This window comes from Alosa pseudoharengus, unplaced genomic scaffold (assembly GCF_046254945.1).
Source record: "Alosa pseudoharengus isolate Yale_2024_CS ecotype anadromous, Long Island Sound unplaced genomic scaffold, YU_APseudo_1.1 YU_APseudo_1.1_scf_11, whole genome shotgun sequence".
Classification (NCBI taxonomy): Eukaryota; Metazoa; Chordata; class Actinopteri; order Clupeiformes; family Clupeidae; genus Alosa; species Alosa pseudoharengus.
The window spans coordinates 38,747,858-38,772,857 of record NW_027468576.1 but is presented as its reverse complement, the minus strand read 5'-3'; the positions used below and the strand labels follow the sequence as shown (position 1 = coordinate 38,772,857).

General features: G+C 47.5%; 1 protein-coding gene across 2 annotated transcripts in view; it reads right to left on the bottom strand.

The window, feature by feature from the left end:
- Positions 1–1,063: 1,063 nt before the first annotated feature.
- LOC143117411 (3',5'-cyclic-AMP phosphodiesterase 4C-like) overlaps positions 1,064–25,000 on the bottom strand; it is a 70,329-nt gene continuing 46,392 nt past the window's right edge. Inside the window, exons 2-15 of one of the 2 annotated variants that reach the window (XM_076279113.1) lie at positions 24,156–24,347; positions 20,601–20,637; positions 20,139–20,212; positions 19,964–20,013; positions 18,697–18,809; positions 17,231–17,324; positions 12,031–12,203; positions 11,003–11,101; positions 9,499–9,663; positions 9,124–9,223; positions 7,996–8,150; positions 7,409–7,531; positions 3,930–4,112; positions 1,064–3,542 (exon numbers count right to left, since the gene is read on the bottom strand). In XM_076279113.1, the coding sequence (XP_076135228.1) occupies positions 3,030–3,542; positions 3,930–4,112; positions 7,409–7,531; positions 7,996–8,150; positions 9,124–9,223; positions 9,499–9,663; positions 11,003–11,101; positions 12,031–12,203; positions 17,231–17,324; positions 18,697–18,809; positions 19,964–20,013; positions 20,139–20,212; positions 20,601–20,637; positions 24,156–24,347 (2,071 nt within the window). In that variant the 3' untranslated portion in view covers positions 1,064–3,029. Of the gene's footprint in view, positions 3,543–3,929; positions 4,113–7,408; positions 7,532–7,995; positions 8,151–9,123; positions 9,224–9,498; positions 9,664–11,002; positions 11,102–12,030; positions 12,204–17,230; positions 17,325–18,331; positions 18,359–18,696; positions 18,810–19,963; positions 20,014–20,138; positions 20,213–20,600; positions 20,638–24,155; positions 24,348–25,000 lie in introns of those variants that run through there. The other variant, XM_076279114.1, reaches the window with a different exon arrangement.

Below are 25,000 nucleotides of genomic sequence, written 5' to 3'. Positions count from 1 at the left end.
TTAAACCTTGTCATATATTATTTAGTGTACTCGCCTTAGTGTCTTCATTATTAATCAGACGCAGGCTGTTAATCGTAAAGACAAATTTGAATATCACAATGTGTGGCCTTAAACTATGTTTATGTGACTATCACTGTAGCCACAGTTGAAGATGATATTCAAATGAGACTGTCTGCTCTACCAGGCCCTTGTGTACATTCTTAGGTGACTAGTGAAGGGGAAGACATAGGCCTACTTCGGAATGGAAGTGAGATAAAGTACTTTTCATAGTGATGTGACCACTGAGGCCCATCTCCTGTGTGGTTCACCAGTGCTTCTTTCTGGTAATTCAGGACAACATTGTATTAATTTATTTCAGACTATTTATATGAATGTGGAAAAAGGAAGTGACCACTCCGTATGAAAACTATGATAAGATTGTAATATTATATAATACGGAGCCCAGGAGGTGTCATTGCAAGATATTTTTGTGTATGGAGAGAATGTGCGCTCATTTTACTAAATTGTGCGCTCATTTTACTAGATTGTGTGCACAGTTTAGTATATTGTGTGGTCATTTTACTAAATCTTGTGCACGTTTTACTTAAAGCTGCAGTTGGCAAGACTGACAGATTGAGGGGACTTCCCTCTCATCGATGTTCCATGTTCAACCATGTTCTGTCGGAGCATAGTGTCAGTTAATATGATCATTCTTGCCAACTGCAGCTTTAATAGTGCGCTCATTTTACTAAATTGTGCTCTCAATTTAGTAAATCATGCACATATTTTACTAAATTGTGCGCACGTTTTACCCAATTGTGTGTTCATTGTACAATTAAAATGAGAGCACAATTTAGTAAAATGAGCGCACTATTTACTAAATTGAGAGCACAATTTAGTCAAATGAGTGTACTATTTAGTAAAACATGTGCACAATTTACTAAAATGAGCGCATGTTTTCTGGATATATACCAAAAAATATCTTGCTCCGTAGTATAATATTATGATAATCAACACACACACACACATACATACATACTCTAGAAAGTAAAACATTTTTATACTTGTTTATTCTCGTACATAAAACATAAGTGCATTTTCTGTACTGATAACAAATTATTGGTAGCCTATTACTAGTTCTAAACTTGAAACTTGAGTCTTTTGGCTTAGCATATGGATAAAAACAGACAGGTTACCATGCGCTACTGGAGTGATGAGCACAGACCTTTTTAAGGAACACTGGAAGTCATGGGCGCCCAATAAGCTTGGATACAGTACGTAACACATACTCGAAATACATACCATACATACATCAAAACTCGGCACAACAGAATAGATTAAAAGACACATAAGGCAAGGCAACGCAGCGCAGCGCAGCGCGGGGGAGAACGTGCTGCTGTGGACTCGTCTCATGTAGCGGCTGGTCAGCTCAGCTCTGCTGAAAGGTTCTCAAGGTACTGATTTCAATGTTTCTTATTTGATAATGGACAGCACCCTGACCTCACGTTTATCATTCCCTCACCTGTGGTCAGTGTCGACAGAATCGTATTTAGCGTTTGATCTTAAAGTTTATCAGTAATTGCGATGAAAGGTGATCGCAGGCACTTATTCAGAACAGCAGCACTCCTCACAACACAACACAACAACATTCTCTAATCACAACACAAAGTTTCAAAACATTTCAGTGCCAATTAAGTGCCTTTACATTTGCTGCTTTTAGTGTTTTTAAAAACGTTTTAAAATCTTTGCCGACACATAGTTTAAAGGCGTTTACAGATTCTGATTGAAAGTGTGTAATGCTGATATGCGTTGAGAGCATGTGTGCTTAGCCTCAGCCCAGAGTACAGGACATGCGCCCAGCGGCTCTCCTGTGCGGGTACTGTATGTTCAAGCCCTTTTCCTCTCCTTTAAAGTTGTAAAGTGCTTCAGTGGAGCAGGCCTGGTAGCGCTGCTGGTCTCTGGACAGAGCGCCCTCCATCCTCCTCACATGTCATACAGGGTCAAGCGCTCCAACAAGAGCACAACTGCCGTAACCAAGGTCAAACTGCAACAGAACACTTGGACAAATATGAGTGTAAAAGTGGTGGTTTTAGATGATTTTACAAACATGTCTAGGATATTCATGAAAGTGGACTAAACTACACTGAGAACAATATTATGAATATCATAAAATCTATGGGCAATCCTTCCCATTTAGTGATTGCTTATGTTCACAACTGTCTGTGGTTACGCATTACACAAATCAGTGCTAAATAAATAAACCTGACTTAACCAGAACTTATTATGGTGTGAATTTCTAAAATAACAAATATTTACATGTATCTAAAAATCAATTAAAATGTTTTGGGTAAAAGAAAACCCAGAATAAAGTTCTTGCTACATTAAAACAACGATTCATACCCTGAGGTTGATGTCACAATTTTCTGAGGATTCATCAAAATATTTGGTAAAACAGCCCCTTCCTGGTTGTCATGGTAATTTGCGGCTACCCAGCTGGCACAGCTGGAGATCGCTGCTCGATTTTATTTCTCGAAAAAAGTATTTTAGGTGGGCTTTACCCACTAGAGCGATCACTCCAAGACCCTGTTATTTCACTGTGACTTCTAACGTCACACAGCTTTCAAACAGACAAAAAAGATGCACAACAAACGTTTCGTCCCTCAAAAGAAGGCAGCTCCTTTGCTTTCACAGTAAACCTCCAACGAGCAGTCGTTTACTCGTCGTTTACTCGTCGTTTACTTGCAGGTCCAGTGTCTGTGCAAACGGCTACAAACAGCAGTCTCATGTTCAAGACACCCATTCAAATAAAACCGCAAAAACAAAAAACAAAAGCGGTCTCTCAGATTAGAAAATACATTCTTGTTCAACAAGATCTGAATTTGTGAAGTGAGGTTTTTCTTGTTTGATTGAACAGAGTCATTTTCAGTGTTACACTGTGTTTGATTGGAGCGGCGATCACTCCCCGGCCAATCGGTGCCTCTCTTTCTCCCAAAGCACCAGCCATCAGCACCCAGGAACCCCTCTGAGGTGAGGTCGGCTCCTCGGGGGAGCTATGTCCCGAGCCGCAGGCACGACAGCCCGCTGGTGTCCTGCTCGAGTTCGTTGTCGTCGCTGTCTCTGGCCTGGAACCCTGCGGCGGGCTCAGCGGGCAGGAACGTCCTCTGCTGGCCTTGACCGCAGGACACCGCCCCGCTCAGAAGCCCCAGCGCTGGCCCCGTAGTTCTGGAGGAGGAGGGGGAGGCTGGCGAGAGCTCTCCCCCCGACGGAGACATCTCCTCCTGGGGCGCCTCGGAGTCGGACTCCCCCTCCTCCTCCAGAGTCAGCTCGAACTGGAACTTGTCGACTCCCGAGGAGCTGAGGCTGGAGCCGCCCCCTCCCTGACCGCCCGAGCGCCCGTCGCTGTCCGCGCACTCCTCGGGCGTGGGCGAGGGGCTGCGGGGGATCATGCTCTGGTACCACTCCCGGTTGTCCTCCAGCGTGTCCAGGATGTCCTGGGCGTCCGGGTGCACCAGGTCCGCCCAGGTCTCCCACAGCGGGTGGACGATGTAGTCGATGAAGCCCACCTGGTGTTGCAGAAAACAGGAGAGTCTTAAACTAGCAAGTCTTAAACTTAAAAGAGTCTTAAACTAGCAGGCTTTATTCATTTATTCAGCAAAGTAATGTACATGACCACTATGCCAGAGTCACAACTATCAATAACTATATGTATTGATATTCAATACATTTTTGACAGAACTCTCCTCCGAACCTGACTCGAGACAACTCTCAGCTACAACAACCATTTTGTAGTCCTTACTGTGAACATGGCATCAACAGATGCTGATTGCTTATTGATTATCTATGACAACCCACTGAAACAAGGTTTGTGAAGTGTTTACTGATTAGTTTATTTATCGTGTGAGTCCTCCAAACGGTCATTCTAAATGGCCGTGCGTCCCGGTCAGACCCACCTGCGACTTCTCGATGGAGGCGTTGTGTTTATCGCACATGGGGCTGATCTCAATGGCATTGTCCCGCTCGCGGTCGCCCTGGGTGAAGAACTCCACCATGATGCGGTCCGTCCACTGCCGGTAGATCTCCAGAGGCTTCGTGGGGTTGCTCAGGTCTGCACAGTGCACCATGTTCTGCAGGACCTGCGGACAGGAAACAGACGTGCGCGCGCACACACACACCCACACACACACACACACACACGGCTTAGTCCTGGAGAGGGTGTGGAATGATGAAGCCTAACTGTCTTACTAAAGCACCATGATCTGCAGGACCTGCGGACAGGAAACGGACACACTAATGTCCTGTAGAGCAGGGGTCAGGTCCAACAGGTAGCTCATGACCTACGGGTAGCTCCCCACCTGTTTAGCTCCCCACCTGTTTAGCTGTTTAGCTCCCTACCTGTTTATCTGTTTAGCTCCCTATCTGTTTAGCTCCCCACCTATTTAGCTCCCCACCTGTTTAGCTCCCCACCTGTTTAGCTGTTTAGCTCCCTACCTGTTTAGCTCCCCACCTGTTTACCTGTTTAGCTCCCCACCTGTTTAGCTGTTTAGCTCCCTATCTGTTTAGCTCCCTACCTATTTAGCTCCCCACCTGTTTAGCTCCCTACCTGTTTAGCTGTTTAGCTCCCCACCTGTTTAGCTGTTTAGCTCTCCAACTGTTTAGCTCCGTACCTGTTTAACTGTTTAGTTCCCCACCTGTTTAGCTCCCCACCTGTTTAGCTGTTTAGCTCCCCACCTGTTTAGCTTCCCACCTGTTTAGCTCCCCACCTGTTTTAGCTGTTTAGCTCCCTACCTGTTTAGCTCCCCACCTATTTAGCTGTTTAGCTCCCCACCTGTTTAGCTCCCCACCTGTTTAGCTGTTTAGCTCCCTACCTGTTTAGCTCCCCACATGTTTATCTGTTTAGCTCCCTACCTGTTTAGCTCCCCACATGTTTATCTGTTTAGCTCCCCACCTGTTTAGCTGTTTAGCTCCCTACCTGTTTAGCTCCCCACCTGTTTAGCTGTTTAGCTCCCTACCTGTTTAGCTCTCCACCTGTTTACCTGTTTAGCTCCCCACCTGTTTAGCTGTTTAGCTCCCTATCTGTTTAGCTGTTTAGCTCCCTACCTGTTTAGCTCTCCACCTGTTTACCTGTTTAGCTCCCCACCTGTTTAGCTGTTTAGCTCCCTATCTGTTTAGCTCCCCACCTGTTTATCTGTTTAGCTCCCCACCTGTTTAGCTGTTTAGCTCCCTATCTGTTTAGCTCCCCACCTGTTTAGCTGTTTAGCTCCCCACCTGTTTAGCTCCCCACCTGTTTAGCTGTTTAGCTCTCCAACTGTTTAGCTCCCCACCTGTTTATCTGTTTAGCTCCCCACCTGTTTAGCTGTTTAGCTCCCTATCTGTTTAGCTCCCCACCTGTTTAGCTGTTTAGCTCCCCACCTGTTTAGCTCCCCACCTGTTTAGCTGTTTAGCTCTCCAACTGTTTAGCTCCGTACCTGTTTAACTGTTTAGCTCCCTACCTGTTTAGCTCCCTATCTGTTTAGCTCCCCACCTGTTTAGCTGTTTAGCTCCCCACCTGTTTAGCTGTTTAGCTCCCTACCTGTTTAGCTTCCCACCTGTTTAGCTCCCCACCTGTTTTAGCTGTTTAGCTCCCTACCTGTTTAGCTCCCCACCTATTTAGCTGTTTAGCTCCCCACCTGTTTAGCTCCCCACCTGTTTAGCTGTTTAGCTCCCTACCTGTTTAGCTGTTTAGCTCCCCACCTGTTTAGCTGTTTAGCTCCCCACCTGTTTAGCTCCCTACCTGTTTCTGAGTAGCTTTCCGAAAGGTTGAATGGAAATGTTCATAAATCTGATAATACAGTCACTGATCCGATCAAAACACAGTTTTTGGGTGGAGATCAACTATGTGCTACTAATAATATAAAACGTTGGTAGCTCTCAGTCATGTTCATTTAGTTAAAGTAGCTATTGGAAGGAAAAAGATTGGCTAGCCCTGCTGTAGAGGGTATAGATGATGAAATGTACACATTCCTGCAAATATCAGGGAGGAAGTGTCTGTCAGATGAGGTGAGGCTGGAGTCTTTATTTAGCACAGCTGTTTCACTAACGCATTTGGAGGAACATACATATCATGCATTAACACTAACAAGAGGATAAAGATGCAGTTTGGAGGTCTACATGCATACAGTCTGGATATGTGTGCTTCACAGAAGAATGCACACACACACACACACACACACACACACACTAGGGCTGTAACGATATCTGATTCGAAACTGAAATCACGACACTCATATTCACAAACCCGTGTCGCGGTGTGAAAAGGCAGAACCGCGACACACCATTTCTAGTGTTTCACGCAGTGCTTTGCAGCTTACGCGGCCGCATAAGCAGCACACATCTCACGCTTTACTTCCTGGTAGCCTACGTTGTCCAAAAATAAATAAATCAATCACAATTTCATACCTTTGCTTTCATTGTAGACTATGTGTTCAACTTTACCAAATACTGTAGTATAAAAGGAAAATCAAGGTTTGTATCGAACCGTGGGTCAAAAATCGTGATACAAACCGAATCGTGAGGTTGGTGTATCGTCACAGCCCTAACACACACACACACACACATACGTACATGCATACAGTCTGGATATGTGTGCTTCACAGAAGAACGCCCATGTTACTAAACATTATGTTGTTGTTGTTGGCAATTTAAAATTTGACCAGATTAACTGAAGCAATACACATACTGTAAAGTCCTGAGGTGCTGATCATGAGGAGTGTTTCTGACCGAATTAATTTAAGCAACACACACATGAAGTCCTAAGGTACTGATCATGAGAGGAGTGTTTCTGACTGGATCAACTGAAGCAATACACACAAGAAGTCCTGAGCTACTGATCATGAGGAGTGTTTCTGACCGATTTAACTGAAGCAAAGTCCTCAGGTACTGATCATGAGGAGTGTTTCTGACCGGATTAACTGAAGCAACACACACATAAAGTCCTGAGCTACTGATCATGAGGAGTGTTTCTGACCGATTTAACTGAAGCAAAGTCCTGAGGTACTGATCATGAGGAGTGTTTCTGACCGAATTAACTGAAGCAAAGTCCTGAGGTACTGATCATGAGGAGTGTTTCTCACCGAAGTAACTGAAGCAATACACACATAAAGTCCTGAGCTACTGATCATGAGGAGTGTTTCTGACCGAATTAACTGAAGCAATACACACATAAAGTCCTGAGGTGCTGATCATGAGGAGTGTTTCTGACCTAATTAACTGAAGCAATACACACATAAAGTCCTGAGGTGCTGATCATGAGGAGTGTTTCTGACCTAATTAACTGAAGCAATACACACATAAAGTCCTGAGGTGATGATCATGAGGAGTGTTTCTGACCTAATTAACTGAAGCAATACACACATAAAGTCCTGAGGTGCTGATCATGAGGAGTGTTTCTGACCTGTATGCGATCCGAGTAGTTGTCCAGCAGCAGCACGCCCAGGCTGGTCACTTTCTTGGTCTCCACCATGGTCTTCAGGTCGGCCAGGAAGTTCATGTGTTTGGACATATCTGTGGCCAACACCTGCAGAAACAAGCGTGTGTCCACCTCATACATCTCTACAATCTGTCAAAAACGACCACTGCTGTTTTCCGCTTTAATACAAATTAAAGACATATTTTAAATCCAACATCAGCCCCAGACCTAAAGACTCTAGAATGCAGTGTTTCCCATACATTGACTTATTTGTGGCGGCCCACATTGACCATCACACAATGATTTTCCAGGTTGTACTAAATTGTGCTTAAAGCTGGTTAGAATCATAACCACGCTGCGCTAATTTGTTAAAAACTGTTGCATTCAAGTTAATTCTGCAAACCTACCACCACAAATAGAATTAAATTCTGTGGGAAACACTGGAATGAGTTTGTTCAGACTCTAGAATGGATCAGCTATCTGTAAGCATTCCCTAATGCACCAGTTCTCATAAGTGGCTCCAGTGAGTAAAGCGCACAGGAACAATCCCCCATCACCCACTGAGCTCCTACCATGTCGATGGCCATCTTGCGCAGTGAGTGCCTCTGCTTCCTGCTCAGGTTCTGGAAGATGTCGCAGTTGTCCTCCTGCAGCAGCTTGAAGCCCACGGCCAGGTGGTGATTCTCCAGCACCGACGCGTCGTTGTACATCAGCGCCAGCTCCGAATCTGGGGCAGAAGGGCATACGGGTCACTTGGTTAACGTGTTAACGTGCGCTCCAGGGGAAGAGAGCTTTAACGTGTGCTCCAGGGGAAGAGAGCTTTAACGTGTGCTCCAGGGGAAGAGAGCTTTAACGTGTGCTCTAGGGGAAGAGAGCTTTAACGTGTGCTCTAGGGGAAGAGAGCTCTGGTAACATGTGCTCTAGGGGAAGAGAGCTTTAACGTGTGCTCTAGGGGAAGAGAGCTTTAACGTGTGCTCTAGGGGAAGAGAGCTTTAACGTGTGCTCTAGGGGAAGAGAGCTCTTTTAACGTGTGCTCTAGGGGAAGAGAGCTTTAACGTGTGCTCTAGGGGAAGAGAGCTTTAACGTGTGCTCTAGGGGAAGAGAGCTCTTTTAACATGTGCTCTAGGGGAAGAGAGCTCTGGTAACGTGTGCTCCAGGATCGGTCATGTGACTACACAACAGTAAGGATACGCTATAAGACATAGATATACATAATAAAGGCTAGATGTCTTATGGCGGAGTCTCTAACGGCATCACCGGTGGCCATCTTGTCACAGGCAAGCTATCTGGTGGGCTCTGTGGTACCTGATGTAAGGTAAGTGATCTGCACGAACACAAATACTCTTATCTCGCTGAAATCTTGACAGATTTACAAACGGTTTCGTTTCTTACAAACATTATTAACGTAGCTATAATGTGGATGCTTAAACATTTTAAGTTATAATTTTTCATAAGTATGCAGATGTTTATAACAAACCAAACCATTTGAAAATCGGTAGAAAATTGAGCAAGTTATGGTTATTTAAAAAGTATGCACCATTGAAACACAATGTTATGAGTTAGTAAGCTGACTGTGGCAAGATGGCCGTAAGGTGCGGACGTCGAACTCCATTGGCCAGCAGCGCAGACGAGACATCTAGCCTTTATTATATATATCTATGCTATAAGAAGCCAGCAGGATCGGTCATGTGACTACTTACTCGTGTTGATGAGGAACTGGTTGGACACCCCTGGGTGGTCCACGTCATGTATGGCACTGGCAAACAGGGCGGCCATGATCTCGAGGTCAGTGAACACCGCCTGGAACAAACAAGAACATTTCCACAGTTGGGGTTTTACTGACCTCATACTGACCTCATACTGACCTCCTAAAACATTTAAACAGGACATGCTGACACAGCACGGGTCAAGTGGGTAACGCCATGTCCTGAACTAACTCTAATGTTTACGTTTGTCCTGAACTAACTCTAATGTTTACGTTTGTCCTGAACTAACTCTAATGTTTATGTTTGTCTCCAGCCTGCTAGCAGCGTCTCTGAGAGTGAAGTGAGTGAGGTATGTACAACGCCGCGTACCTCGAGCGCAGGTCTGGAGAGGAGCACATGAGTGGACTGAACTACGTCCGCTGCGTGGATGCTGTTGTGGTACGCCACGTCAGTGTGGTAGTGGGCCTCCAGGGTCATCATGAATGTCAGGAAGGTGTCTGTGGGGATCTTGAAGGTCTTGAGCAAGTCTCGCTCCTGAAGAGAGAACAGAGGAAGAAACACACTGAAAAACAGCAAGTCTCGCTCCTGACTAGTGCATTCAGAAGATGACATGAAGAGAGAACGCAGAGGAAGAAACACTGAAAAACAGCTCATATGATTAAACGTGGCCATTTCTGCTCCTGATGTGTGATTATGCTGATGGCTTATAGTGAGTGGTGAGTGATTTGGGTGAGGATGCATAATGCTCTATACATATATTCACTGAGGTACAGTGTATGTCATTATTCATGGGTGGAAACTGAAAATCCTGCGATTTGAAAACCAAATGACGCAGCAGTGGGTGTCCTCCACTCCTGATTAAAGCTCTCTGTGCGAGCTCGTCTTTGTGATCGAGGTGTTCTACAGTGCAGTGAAGCTCGTCTTTGTGATCGAGGTGTTCTACAGTGCAGTGAAGCTCGTCTTTGTGATCGAGGTGTTCTACAGTGCAGTGAAGCTCGTCTTTGTGATCGAGGTGTTCTACAGTGCAGTGAAGCTCGTCTTTGTGATCGAGGTGTTCTACAGTGCAGTGAAGCTCGTCTTTGTGATCGAGGTGTTCTACAGTGCAGTGAAGCTCGTCTTTGTGATCGAGGTGTTCTACAGTGCAGTGAAGCTCGTCTTTGTGATCGAGGTGTTCTACAGTGCAGTGAAGCTCGTCTTTGTGATCGAGGTGTTCTACAGTGCAGTGAAGCTCGTCTTTGTGATCGAGGTGTTCTACAGTGCAGTGAAGCTCGTCTTTGTGATCGAGGTGTTCTACAGTGCAGTGAAGCTCGTCTTTGTGATCGAGGTGTTCTACAGTGCAGTGAAGCTCGTCTTTGTGATCGAGGTGTTCTACAGTGCAGTGAAGCTCGTCTTTGTGATCGAGGTGTTCTACAGTGCAGTGAAGCTCGTCTTTGTGATCGAGGTGTTCTACAGTGCAGTGAAGCTCGTCTTTGTGATCGAGGTGTTAGTTCTACGGTGCAGTGAAGCTCGTCTTTGTGATCGAGGTGTTAGTTCTACGGTGCAGTGAAGCTTGTCTTTGTGATCAAGGTGTTCTACAGTGCAGTGAAGCTCTCTGTGCGAGCTCGTCTTTGTGATCGAGGTGTTAGTTCTACAGTGCAGTGAAGCTCTCTGTGCGAGCTCGTCTTTGTGATCGAGGTGTTAGTTCTACAGTGCAGTGAAGCTCTCTGTGCGAGCTCGTCTTTGTGATCGAGGTGTTCTACAGTGCAGTGAAGCTCTCTGTGCGAGCTCGTCTTTGTGATCGAGGTGTTAGTTCTACGGTGCAGTGAAATGGAGAGCTGGGGGAGACACAATGCTGCGTCCAGTTCAGCCTTCAGCAGACAGAGAGAGGACGTACCTGGAATATGGAGTACATCACCACCGTCAGAGGCCGATTCCCGGAATATTCCGCCACCTTGAAGACATCTAGGCCCCATCGGTTAATGTCCTCCAACTCCTACAACATCAGGAAAGAAATCATGGGAGAGGTCAGCCCAGGGTGTTTGCGGTCAGAGGCTGGCTGTACACCGGTTTGTAGTGGGTTAGCTAAGCGTAGTGGAACTACAAACTGACTTTGGTACGACTGGTGGGCTGCAAGTTAACAAGGCTACACCTTCCTCTAGGACAGTGTTTCTCAAACTTTTTCAGACCAAGGACCACTTAACCAATATAAACAAACTCACGGACCACCTAGATAAAAAAAAAAAAACAGTAGACCTACTTCAACAGTATATTACATAATAGGCCTACTCACTGAACCACCTTGCTTATTGTCTTTGCACGTTGCTTTTTATGTCAGAGGATTTATATGATTTAAACTGGCATACAACTCGCACACAATGGCAGCGTTGCAGAACTGTTTGGATTTACATACAAGTTGGTTCAATATTGCAAACAACTCTCTAGGACCACCAAAAAGAGAGTAAAGCATAGAAGTATAGAGTATAGAAGCCCAAATCCACATGTGGCTGTGTGAGACGTGCGGTTGTGTGTGAGACGTGCGGTTGTGGCTGTGCGGGTGTGCGTGCGGACTAGCGGTTGTGTGTGAGACTAGCGGTTGTGCGTGCAGACTAGCGGTTGTGGCTGTGCGGGTGTGATAGTGTGAGACTAGCGGTTGTGCGTGCGGACTAGCAGTTGTGTGTGAGACTAGCGGTTGTGTGTGAGACTAGCGGTTGTGTGTGAGACTAGCGGTTGTTGTGGCTGTGCGGGTGTGCGTGCGGACTAGCGGTTGTGTGTGAGACTAGCGGTTGTGTGTGAGACTAGCGGTTGTGTGTGAGACGTGCAGTTGTTGTGGCTGTGCGGGTGTGCATGCGGACTAGCGGTTGTGTGTGAGACTAGCGGTTGTGGCTGTGCGTGTGTGCGTGCGGACGAGCGGCGCTGACTAGCCTTGGCGAGGCGGCCCTCATGGTCGGTGCTGACCCCGAAGCGGGGGATGGCGGTGGGCAGCAGGCTGGGGCTGTGCGTGAGCTTCTTCACGCCACTGATCTGACACATGGGCAGACGATTCTTCTCCTTCTCTTTGGCAGGTGCAGACAAGATCTCCACGTCGTGCTGCTTCTCTAAAACACACACACACACACACACACACACACACACACACAAATAAATGAATGAGTGGATAAAACTGTAGTACTGGTGGAACTTGACCCTTATCAGTGCTGTGACACTAGAGGATCACAAGGCAGAGAACAACACATTTCACAATAAGACAGAACTTTTTCACTTTTCACTTTTGGATATTTTACTTTTGAGTAAACAGACAAAACATTTAGTGGACAGCTATTATCCTGTAAAGTTGATCATAGACAACCTTTAAACAGCAACAATTGTTATAGCAATTATACGCCCGCAGGGACATGGCATTTGCAGAGTGGGAATTAGGCCTGAGTGTAAGAGACACAACTGATAGCAGCTAACTGGCACAGCTGTGTGTGTGTGTGTGTGTGTGTGTGTGTGTGTGTGTGTGTGTGCTGGCCTCCCTCTGAGAGAGTCTATTTCTGTAACTGCGAGACAGAGACACAACACTTATCACAGCGGCCTCGCCACTCTCCACGCTAGGAGCTCCAGAGATAAAGACACCACACTTATCTCTGCAGAGACCAACGCAGACGTCCGTCTCTCTCACTGACCCCACACAGCGTCAGCGCCACACACTGACCCCACACAGCGTCAGCGCCACACCCAAGAACTCACTGACCCCACACAGGCGTCAGCGCCACACCCAAGAACTCACTGACCCCACACAGCGTCAGCGCCACACCCAAGAACTCTCTGGCCCCACACAGCGTCAGCGCCACACCCAAGAACTCACTGGCCCCACACAGCGTCAGCGCCACACCCAAGAACTCTCTGGCCCCACACAGCGTCAGCGCCACACCCAAGAACTCTCTGGCCCCACACAGCGTCAGCGCCACACCCAAGAACTCTCTGGCCCCACACAGGCGTCAGCGCCACACCCAAGAACTCTCTGGCCCCACACAGCGTCAGCGCCACACCCAAGAACTCTCTGGCCCCACACAGCGTCAGCGCCACACCCAAGAACTCTCTGGCCCCACACAGCGTCAGCGCCACACCCAAGAACTCTCTGGCCCCACACAGCGTCAGCGCCACACCCAAGAACTCTCTGGCCCCACACAGCGTCAGCGCCACACCCAAGAACTCACTGGCCCCACACAGCGTCAGCGCCACACCCAAGAACTCACTGGCCCCACACAGGCGTCAGCGCCACACCCAAGAACTCTCTGGCCCCACACAGCGTCAGCGCCACACCCAAGAACTCACTGGCCCCACACAGGCGTCAGCGCCACACCCAAGAACTCACTGGCCCCACACAGCGTCAGCGCCACACCCAAGAACTCTCTGGCCCCACACAGCGTCAGCGCCACACCCAAGAACTCACTGGCCCCACACAGGCGTCAGCGCCACACCCAAGAACTCACTGGCCCCACACAGCGTCAGCGCCACACCCAAGAACTCTCTGGCCCCACACAGGCGTCAGCGCCACACCCAAGAACTCTCTGGCCCCACACAGCGTCAGCGCCACACCCAAGAACTCACTGACCCCACACAGGCGTCAGCGCCACACCCAAGAACTCACTGACCCCACACAGCGTCAGCGCCACACCCAAGAACTCACTGACCCCACACAGCGTCAGCGCCACACCCAAGAACTCTCTGGCCCCACACAGCGTCAGCGCCACACCCAAGAACTCACTGGCCCCACACAGCGTCAGCGCCACACCCAAGAACTCTCTGGCCCCACACAGCGTCAGCGCCACACCCAAGAACTCTCTGGCCCCACACAGCGTCAGCGCCACACCCAAGAACTCTCTGGCCCCACACAGCGTCAGCGCCACACCCAAGAACTCTCTGGCCCCACACAGCGTCAGCGCCACACCCAAGAACTCTCTGGCCCCACACAGCGTCAGCGCCACACCCAAGAACTCTCTGGCCCCACACAGCGTCAGCGCCACACCCAAGAACTCTCTGGCCCCACACAGCGTCAGCGCCACACCCAAGAACTCTCTGGCCCCACACAGCGTCAGCGCCACACCCAAGAACTCTCTGGCCCCACACAGGCGTCAGCGCCACACCCAAGAACTCTCTGGCCCCACACAGCGTCAGCGCCACACCCAAGAACTCTCTGACCCCACACAGCGTCAGCGCCACACCCAAGAACTCTCTGGCCCCACACAGCGTCAGCGCCACACCCAAGAACTCACTGGCCCCACACAGCGTCAGCGCCACACCCAAGAACTCTCTGACCCCACACAGGCGTCAGCGCCACACCCAAGAACTCACTGACCCCACACAGCGTCAGCGCCACACCCAAGAACTCTCTGACCCCACACAGGCGTCAGCGCCACACCCAAGAACTCTCTGGCCCCACACAGCGTCAGCGCCACACCCAAGAACTCTCTGGCCCCACACAGCGTCAGCGCCACACCCAAGAACTCTCTGACCCCACACAGGCGTCAGCGCCACACCCAAGAACTCTCTGGCCCCACACAGCGTCAGCGCCACACCCAAGAACTCTCTGGCCCCACACAGGCGTCAGCGCCACACCCAAGAACTCTCTGGCCCCACACAGCGTCAGCGCCACACCCAAGAACTCTCTGGCCCCACACAGCGTCAGCGCCACACCCAAGAACTCTCTGGCCCCACACAGGCGTCAGCGCCACACCCAAGAACTCTCTGGCCCCACACAGGCGTCAGCGCCACACCCAAGAACTCACTGACCCCACACAGCGTCAGCGCCACACCCAAGAACTCTCTGGCCCCACACAGGCGTCAGCGCCACACCCAAGAACTCACTGACCCCACACAGCGTCAGCGCCACACCCAAGAACTCTCTGGCCCCACACAGCGTCAGCGCCACACCCAAGAACTCACTGGCCCCACACAGCGTCAGCGCCACACCCAAGAACTCTCTGGCCCCACACAGCGTCAGCGCCACACCCAAGAACTCTCTGGCCCCACACAGCGTCAGCGCCACACCCAAGAACTCTCTGGCCCCACACAGGCGTCAGCGCCACACCCAAGAACTCTCTGGCCCCACACAGCGTCAGCGCCACACCCAATAACTCTCTGGCCCCACACAGCGTCAGCGCCACACCCAAGAACTCTCTGGCCCCACACAGCGTCAGCGCCACACCCAAGAACTCTCTGGCCCCACACAGGCGTCAGCGCCACACCCAAGAACTCTCTGGCCCCACACAGCGTCAGCGCCACACCCAAGAACTCTCTGACCCCACACAGCGTCAGCGCCACACCCAAGAACTCTCTGGCCCCACACAGCGTCAGCGCCACACCCAAGAACTCACTGGCCCCACACAGCGTCAGCGCCACACCCAAGAACTCTCTGACCCCACACAGGCGTCAGCGCCACACCCAAGAACTCACTGACCCCACACAGCGTCAGCGCCACACCCAAGAACTCTCTGACCCCACACAGGCGTCAGCGCCACACCCAAGAACTCTCTGGCCCCACACAGCGTCAGCGCCACACCCAAGAACTCTCTGGCCCCACACAGCGTCAGCGCCACACCCAAGAACTCTCTGACCCCACACAGGCGTCAGCGCCACACCCAAGAACTCTCTGGCCCCACACAGCGTCAGCGCCACACCCAAGAACTCTCTGGCCCCACACAGGCGTCAGCGCCACACCCAAGAACTCTCTGGCCCCACACAGCGTCAGCGCCACACCCAAGAACTCTCTGGCCCCACACAGGCGTCAGCGCCACACCCAAGAACTCTCTGGCCCCACACAGGCGTCAGTGCCACACCCAAGAACTCTCTGGCCCCACACAGCGTCAGCGCCACACCCAAGAACTCTCTGGCCCCACACAGGCGTCAGCGCCACACCCAAGAACTCTCTGGCCCCACACAGGCGTCAGCGCCACACCCAAGAACTCTCTGGCCCCACACAGCGTCAGCGCCACACCCAAGAACTCTCTGGCCCCACACAGGCGTCAGCGCCACACCCAAGAACTCTCTGGCCCCACACAGGCGTCAGCGCCACACCCAAGAACTCTCTGGCCCCACACAGGCGTCAGCGCCACACCCAAGAACTCACTGACCCCACACAGCGTCAGCGCCACACCCAAGAACTCACTGGCCCCACACAGGCGTCAGCGCCACACCCAAGAACTCACTGACTGAATCAACACAGGCGTCAGCGCCACACCCAAGAACTCACTGACTGAATCAACACAGGCGTCAGCGCCACACCCAAGAACTCACTGACTGAATCAACACAGGCGTCAGCGCCACACCCAAGAACTCTCTGGCCCCACACAGGCGTCAGCGCCACACCCAAGAACTCACTGGCCCCACACAGGCGTCAGCGCCACACCCAAGAACTCACTGACTGAATCAACACAGGCGTCAGCGCCACACCCAAGAACTCACTGACTGAATCAACACAGGCGTCAGCGCCACACCCAAGAACTCACTGACTGAATCAACACAGGCGTCAGCGCCACACCCAAGAACTCACTGGCCCCACACAGGCGTCAGCGCCACACCCAAGAACTCTCTGGCCCCACACAGGCGTCAGCGCCACACCCAAGAACTCACTGGCCCCACACAGGCGTCAGCGCCACACCCAAGAACTCACTGGCCCCACACAGGCGTCAGCGCCACACCCAAGAACTCACTGACTGAATCAACACAGGCGTCAGCGCCACACCCAAGAAATCACTGACTGAATCAACACAGGCGTCAGCGTCACACCCAAGAAATCACTGACTGAATCAACACAGGCGTCAGTCTCCCACTGAAGAACTCACTGACTGAATCAACTCAGGCGTCAGTCTCCCACCGAAGAACTCACTGACTGAATCAACTCAGGCGTCAGTCTCCCAACTAAGACACTATTGGACCAACACGCGCGCCAGTGTCTCACCTAAGAAAGTGCTGAGCCAATGCAAGTGTGTCTCACCTAAGAAAGTGCTGAGCCAATGCAAGTGTGTCTCACCTAAGAAAGTGCTGAGCCAATGCAAGTGTGTCTCACCTAAGAAAGTGCTGAGCCAATGCAAGTGTGTCTCACCTAAGAAAGTGCTGAGCCAATGCAAGTGTGTCTCACCTAAGAAAGTACTGGCGATGAATTCGGACACCTGGTTTCCTGAGCGGCTGGTCTCAGACAGCTGAGTCAGCTCTCTGTTCAGCATCCTTTTAAACTGTAAATAAGACACAACAACATAATCAATACTTAAGACATAATCAATACCTGTCCAGACCAGTTTTAGGCACAATAGCTACACCTATGTACAGCAACTGATAAGGCACAATATTGATAAGACTCCATACTGATGAAGGTCAAGGAGAAAAAAAGCAATTAAAAAATGACACACTTAAAAAGGTCTCCTATTTTAGTATGTGGTATGCATTATTTAGTATGTATGCATTGTTTTTAGTATTATATATTTAATACTGCATCTTCGAAAATAAAATAACAACAAAAGTCTAATGCAGCTTTAAGTAGTATTGGGATCTGGTGAAGGCCAAGTCATGCCTGCATCTTTCCACTAGGGGGACCCAGTAGCTGGTTCACTTTTGGAAAAACATTTCTGGCACTTGATTCTGTTTTCTTGATAAGTTCAAGATGACTTTAGACCAATATTTGTAGATCACACAGAAAATCTGTTGTTATTCTTATTTTTACTAAATAAACCAACTGCTGGTATTAAAATGTTAAACCTATTCATTGACAGCTTAGAACAATGTATAAAAATGGCCAAATTCTTGGGTTGTACTGTATAGTGGATAATATAATAATAGAGTTGTAGAAATGGCATATTACAAAAATATAGTTCCTATGCATAAGTCATCATGGTTGCATTTACTATGCAGACCTTGAACACTTTAAACTGAGAGCTTTTTTGGTTTCTGCGATGATATGCATCCTACATGACAATCCAAATAAGGAATTAATGTGTGTGTTTGTGTGTGTGTTACCTTGTCGGCGCCCATCTCGTTGATGGAGTGGCATGTGTGTGTGTGTGTGTTACCTTGTTGGAGGCCATCTCACTGACGTGGCTTGTGTGTGTGTGTGTGTGTGTGTCTGATAAGGGTCAAGTTCCACCAGTACTACAGTTCTATCCACTCATTCATTTATTTGTGTGTGTGTGTGTGTGACTGTGTGTGTGTGTGTGTGTGTGTGTGTCTGCGTATGTGTGAGTGTTACCTTGTTGGAGGCCATCTCACTGACGGAGTGGCGTGCGCGCGCGCGCGTGTGTGTGTGTGTGTGTGTGTGTGTTACCTTGTTAGAGGCCATCTCACTGACAGAGTGGCGTGCGCGTGTGTGTGTGTGTGTGTTACCTTGTTAGAGGCCATCTCACTGACGGAGTGGCGTGCGCGCGCGTGCGTGTGTGTGCGTGTGTGTGTGTGTGTGTGTGTTACCTTGTTAGAGGCCATCTCACTGACAGAGTGGCGTGCGCGCGTGTGTGTGTGTGTGTGTGTGTGTGTTACCTTGTTAGAGGCCATCTCACTGACGGAGTGGCGTGTGTGTGTGTATGTGTGTGTGTGTGTGTGTGTGTGTGTGTGTGTTACCTTGTTAGAGGCCATTTCACTGACGGAGTGGCGTGTCTGCAGCGTCTCCAGCTGGTCCAGACACCAGTCCAGCTCCTCCAGCGTCTCCACGGCCAGCTTCTGACACGCCTCATCTGAGGATCAAAGACACACACACACACACACACACACACACACACACACACACACACACTTGTAACCGAAGGGTTTGGCCATCTTCTGACACGTCTCATCTGAGGAGCAGAGCGGGGATGTCCTGAGATGTCCTTGTGTGTGTGTGTGTGTGTTATCTGTCAACACGGCAGCCGTGGCCTACTGGTTAGCACTTTGGACTTGTAACCGGAGGGTTGCCGGTTCGAACACCGACCAGTAGGCGCGGCTGAAGTGCCCCTGAGCAAGGCACCTAACCCCTCACTGCTCCCCGAGCGCCGCTGTTGTTGCAGGCAGCTCACTGCGCCGGGATTAGTGTGTGTTCACCTCACTGTGTGTACACTGTGTGCTGAGTGTGTTTCACTAATTCACGGATTGGGATAAATGCAGAGACCAAATTTCCCTCACGGGATCAAAAGTGTATATATATATTTTTTGTAAACTTATATACTTATACTTAGCACAGTTGTATAAAGCCCAATATACTGCAGGGCAGTACAGATGTAAAGGGTCCAGTATTATACGGTATACACAGCACGGATTAGTATTTTTATAAAGTTAATTACAATTGTACTTAGTGGTACGAAAAATATGTGTACATGTTATATATGATGTGTCCTCTCTTGGGACATAAGATTTGAAAGATATTAAGATTCTAAGATATTAAAACATTACAAGTTGTGAATTTGAAAATTGTGTGGAGAGTCGAGGAGAGTCCCTCAGCTCTGAGGAGGAAGTGAGGTAAGGGCTGCTGTGAACACCGTTTCATTATGTCAGGCAGACAGGCGCTCAGATAGCCACTATGTCATTCTTCAACGGAACATCACTTCTCATCCTCTAACAAGTGAGCAATCTGAGCGAGACACTTTCAACTGTGGCCTGTCAGAATATATCTCCACACTTCTGAGGAGCCCATAAATCACCTCAAAAGTGCTTAATCACACACGTCACAGCTGTGAGTCTGCATTTCAATCCTTTGACATGTTGAATGTGTTCCTGTCAGGTCGTGATACAGGGCTTGCACTTCCCTTAGGGAGCACGTCTACCAAAACGTCTCCCTTTGCTGTCACGCTGCCTTAAAACAGTGTAAAGTGCTCAGGTGTGTGTGATTGCATGACAAGCAGGTGTTTCCACTGACCTGGCAGGTGTGGCTTGCACGAGGCGGCAGGTTTGTTTCCAGATGGTCTCCTGTTGAAAAGAACATGGATCAGTGAGTTAGAGAGAAAGACATTATTGTCTCACCCAGCTACTGTCTTCATATGTGTGTGTTTTACGAGAGAGACGCTGATAGAGTATATAAGTCAATGACTTACTTGTTGCCAATGTGATCCTGTAGGTGAGTCAGAAGAGCGAAGTTGCTTCTAACAGTTCGTAGACTGGCCAGAACCTGGTGGAAACATTCATTTTTTTATCAGATTGGCATTCAGGGGGGCATCCAATGATCCACTGTACCGTTGCATGTTTACACATCTGTTGTGTTTTTTTGGTCCCTGCATTTCATAATCTTAATTTTGGCCCTACTGGGCCACCGTTATGCAGCCCCTCTGTTAAGTTCTGTGCATGCTGGCTGATGAGCTTCTGAGTAAACAGCCGTCTGTCCTTCTTTAACGTCTAGATGGACATTCAGTACATCACACCATCTCAAAGACAATTGCTGAAATAATATTTTCTTCCCCTTTAAAGCGCTGTGTATTTTGTATATTTTGCATATTGGCATATCTGCCTATTTTACATCCGTTGTTTGCTGTGCTGTATTGTTATTCAAATGTGTTTACCTGTGCAAAAGGTGTGACGATCATGTCTTCTCCGTGTCTGCAAACACAACACAGAGTATTATGGTCTGTGGCACAGGTAGGGCCATGTGCAAGGCCTGAGGGCATCCCAGCACACAGAGCACACAGAGGAAAGATTCATGCTCCAAGTTCAGAATGCCAACAAACAGAAACAACATGCTTGGCTTCGTTTCTTATAATTAGCATATAGCTTATTAGCATATAGCTTATTAGCATATAGACCTGTTTGACGTCAGACTGCAGTCTTTGCTTCAAACGTTTGGCACCAAACATGTGTGTTCCAAACTTGGTGTGCACATATTTGTCATGCATGTTTTATAACAGTGCATAAAGAGTCGGACTCCACTGGTGGTGTCTGTTCACTGAACAGACCTAAAAACACTGTTTTGGTGTTTTTAGCATCGGTGAGCCTGCTAGCTAAGACAGCTACTCTGGGGTGTGAGAGAACCTGGCTATATGCGAGCGAATGCACAAAACAAAGAAAAGAGAGAAAGAAAAAAACTTTTCACACATTTCTCACCGCGGTAGCCAACTGACCCACCCAAACACACACACACACACACACACACACACACACACACACACACACAGTGAGCCCAATTAGACACCTACCACACACATACCTGATGAGCCCAATTAGACCCCTACCACACACACACATACCTGATGAGCCCAATTAGACACCTACCTACCACACACCTGATTACCTCAATTAGACACCTACCACACACACACACACACACACCTGATTAGCCCAATTAGATCCCTACCACACACACACCTGATAAACTCAAGCCTACTAAAGCAAAACAGCTCCACAAAAGCAGGTAACAGTGAAATAGTGGATTGTAATTTGGATTATGCAGTGAAGAATGTCTCAATCTCCTCTGTTATTGTGGAAGTGACAGAACTAATCTCCTGTTATTGAGAAAGGTGTAATGAAGCCCATGGCACATGTACAGACAGCTTCTGAAGGGCTGTGATGAATATTATTACAGTGCATGCATAGTAATGCACTGAGCTCCTAGGCTTCTTATTATCATTCTTTCCTACCGATTTCTATGCACAATAACTCAAGCACGACTCAAAGTAGAAACTTCGTTCAAACTTAATTCCGTAGGTCTAATACAGGACACATCAGCTATATCTTTTCACTTTTCTACTCTTTGTGCTTTTTAAAATATTTTGTGATAATCAAGAAAAAAACTCCCATAGAAAATGAATGGTGGAGTCAATCATGAATGAATGGTAGAAATGTCATCATGTTAGCTTGTCTTTCTTGTCATTATTCCCTGCTATTCCCTGCTGTTGTTCACTCTTTATGTTGACTTTTTATTTATCCACTTGTGCTTACTCACTGGTGTGCTTGCTTAGCAATATGCTAGATATTGCATATTGGGTCTTGAAATATTCACAAGAATCCATAGAAATTGAATATTATCATTCATTTGATCCAATATTAGTGATGCAGATGTATAGTCCACCAATTTAATTAAAAATATAAATTATAGGATTTATAAAATAAGATTATATAAGATTTATATATTTTTGTAATTATTCCATATTTAGTATAGTCATTCCATATCAGAACCCCTGAAGTATAATCCAAACACAAGCATGAAACTTCAATGTGTTACCTTTCATTTGAGACCAAGATTATGCTTCTACACAAAGGGGTTCATATGCAGTAAGCATTTGATTGTCAGTATGCATTTTGGATAACCAAAAGTCCTATGGGGAGTTTCCATAGGGCATTTTACAAAACGCATGAGCATACCTCTGCAAATAATGGTCTAAAGTAAGTAGTTTTCATTCTATATTGATCTACTTTTGCACACAGCTTCACAAGACCTGATGCTAGGGCTCAGTTGTGTTTCTAAGTCATCTCAAGTGACCTAAAGGGGTGAAATGTGGTCAGTTCAGAGATGCTTGTTATCCGGCAGAATGAGAAAATAATATTCTAGCCTCTTTAACTCTGTGTCAGTATATCACACAGTTTTTCTGATTGTTGTCCAAGAAACTAGTGTCTAAGCTTTCCAAAGAGGTCAGGCATTTGACACTCAAAATGGGGTGTATGCATAAGAATTTAAGCACACAGCATTGGGAAGCAAAGAAACTGAACCTTTGCTTTTATTACCCCCTGTTATTTCTCTTCTCTTTCACTTAATGTAAATTTAATTAGCACCAAATATACCAAGGCTTTTAACTAATAAACATTATTGTTTACATCTGTTATATATATATATATAAAACTCATTCATCCCAATAATGTTAGGTAAAGTCTTGTTGATATAACCACTTAATTAACTGTCTTTAAATTAATTGACTGCCTCGCTTTTTTCTATCTTTCAATATAACAGTCTTTGAACAACTCTCCACTTTCCCAATAATTATCCCAATAATGTTGAGTCATTTTAACATAGGTGTAGCTCCAGTCAACTAACTGATTCATGAATTGACTGTCTCTCTCTTGCAATCTGTTTGTCTGTAAACCACTCTACACTTTGTCCTTAATTGTCTCCTTTGTTGGTCATTCTGTAAGTGCAATGAATTGGACTTAAAAGTTTAATCTTTTGCTTTATAATTAAAATAACTTTATTATTAAATTATCTTTCTAATCTTTTGCTCTGCATGCACTGGTATTTCTTCAGGAAAGGCAAATCTAGTATAATACAATTACTTTATATAACCTTATTATCAGTGTTTAATCCTACGGTGGAAAGTAAGTATTTGACATCACATGTCCAGTAGACAATCTACTCCGTTTAGATTCCATGTACAACTTACAGTATAATTATATACCATAATTTAAATGATATTTCATCTGAAAGTGATGTGAGGATTGAATAATCCTAATTTAAATGATATATCATCTGAAAGTGATGTGAGGATTGAATAATTCATAATTTAAATGATATATCATCTGAAAGTGATGTGAGGATTGAATAATCCTAATTTCTAATCTCATGAACTACTTAGATGTTGGAGAGATCCTGAAAAAGTACCTTGCAAAGGTGATGCAAAGAGTGTGACTATTAATGGCTTCTGCAAACAGTTACTTCTTATGCCATTTGTAATATGTTACTTCTTATGTCATTTGTAATATGCTTTAGTAATATTACTCCACATGACTGCACACATACAATATATTTGTAAAAGCTGAACTATCAAACTGCACTACCAGTATGAAGGGCATAAATTGTTAAAACATGGATAGTCTCTATGCATCAGGTGTGTTTAGCTACAGGATAAAACATGGATAGTCTCTATGCATCAGGTGTGTGAGGTGTGTGTAGCTACAGGATAAAACATGGATAGTCTCTATGCATCAGGTGTGTGAGGTGTGTGTAGCTACAGGATAAAACATGGATAGTCTCTATGCATCAGGTGTGTGTAGCTACAGGATAAAACATGGATAGTCTCTATGCATCAGGTGTGTGAGGTGTGTGTAGCTACAGGATAAAACATGGATAGTCTCTATAAAACATGGATAGTCTCTATGCATCAGGTGTGTGTAGCTACAGGTGAGGGACGTACAGCTCGCTGGTGGTGGAGGAGTTGCGGGACATGGTCTTGGGCGACAGGTCGAAGTCGGAGTCGGACCGGTACAGGAAGGACTCCCGGCGCTGGCTGTGGGGGTAGTTGGCCTGCAGGACCAGCCCCGAGCTTGGGCTCGCCTGGGGGTCCAGCGGACTGCGGCCCACTGACAAGCCATTCTCAACGTCAAAACTGCAGAGGGGAGAGAAAACACGCACACACACACACACACACATTTAGCACATGTAGATAATCTGCAAGATATCAGTGTAATAGGGTCATGGTGGATTTCAGATGAGGTTAGCACATGGACAATAAAAAGGTGTTCAGGACACATCCTGGAAATCCACTTCCTGGTGTGAGCTTCAGGTTGCCGTAGTGCACGGTCAGTAGGTCATGACCTTATGCCTTATAGTGCCTGCGTGTGTAGAGATCACTTTTGATAGCGGTAAGCATAACACAGCTTGAGTTGTTGAACAGTTTTTGTGTCAAATGTGAGACAAATTGGAGCACGCTGCAGCACTGGCGTCATTTGGATGTCAAACTTCACTGTGTACGTCAGCCTGACCACAGAGCCGCTTTCTCACCACTCGCAAAGCAAACAGAACAGCACTAATTAGGCCTGAAGAATCCAGCGCTAAGCCAGTCTTCTGCCTTCCCCAACGCACACTCAATAATTAGGCCTGAAGATTCTAGCGCTGAGCCAGTCTTCTGCCTTCCCCAACCCACACTCAATAATTAGGCCTGAAGAATCTAGCGCTGAGCCAGTCTTCTGCCTTCCCCAACGCACACTCAATCAATACCAATTTCACTTCACCACCAAGCCAGACAGGCCAGCGCTGTGG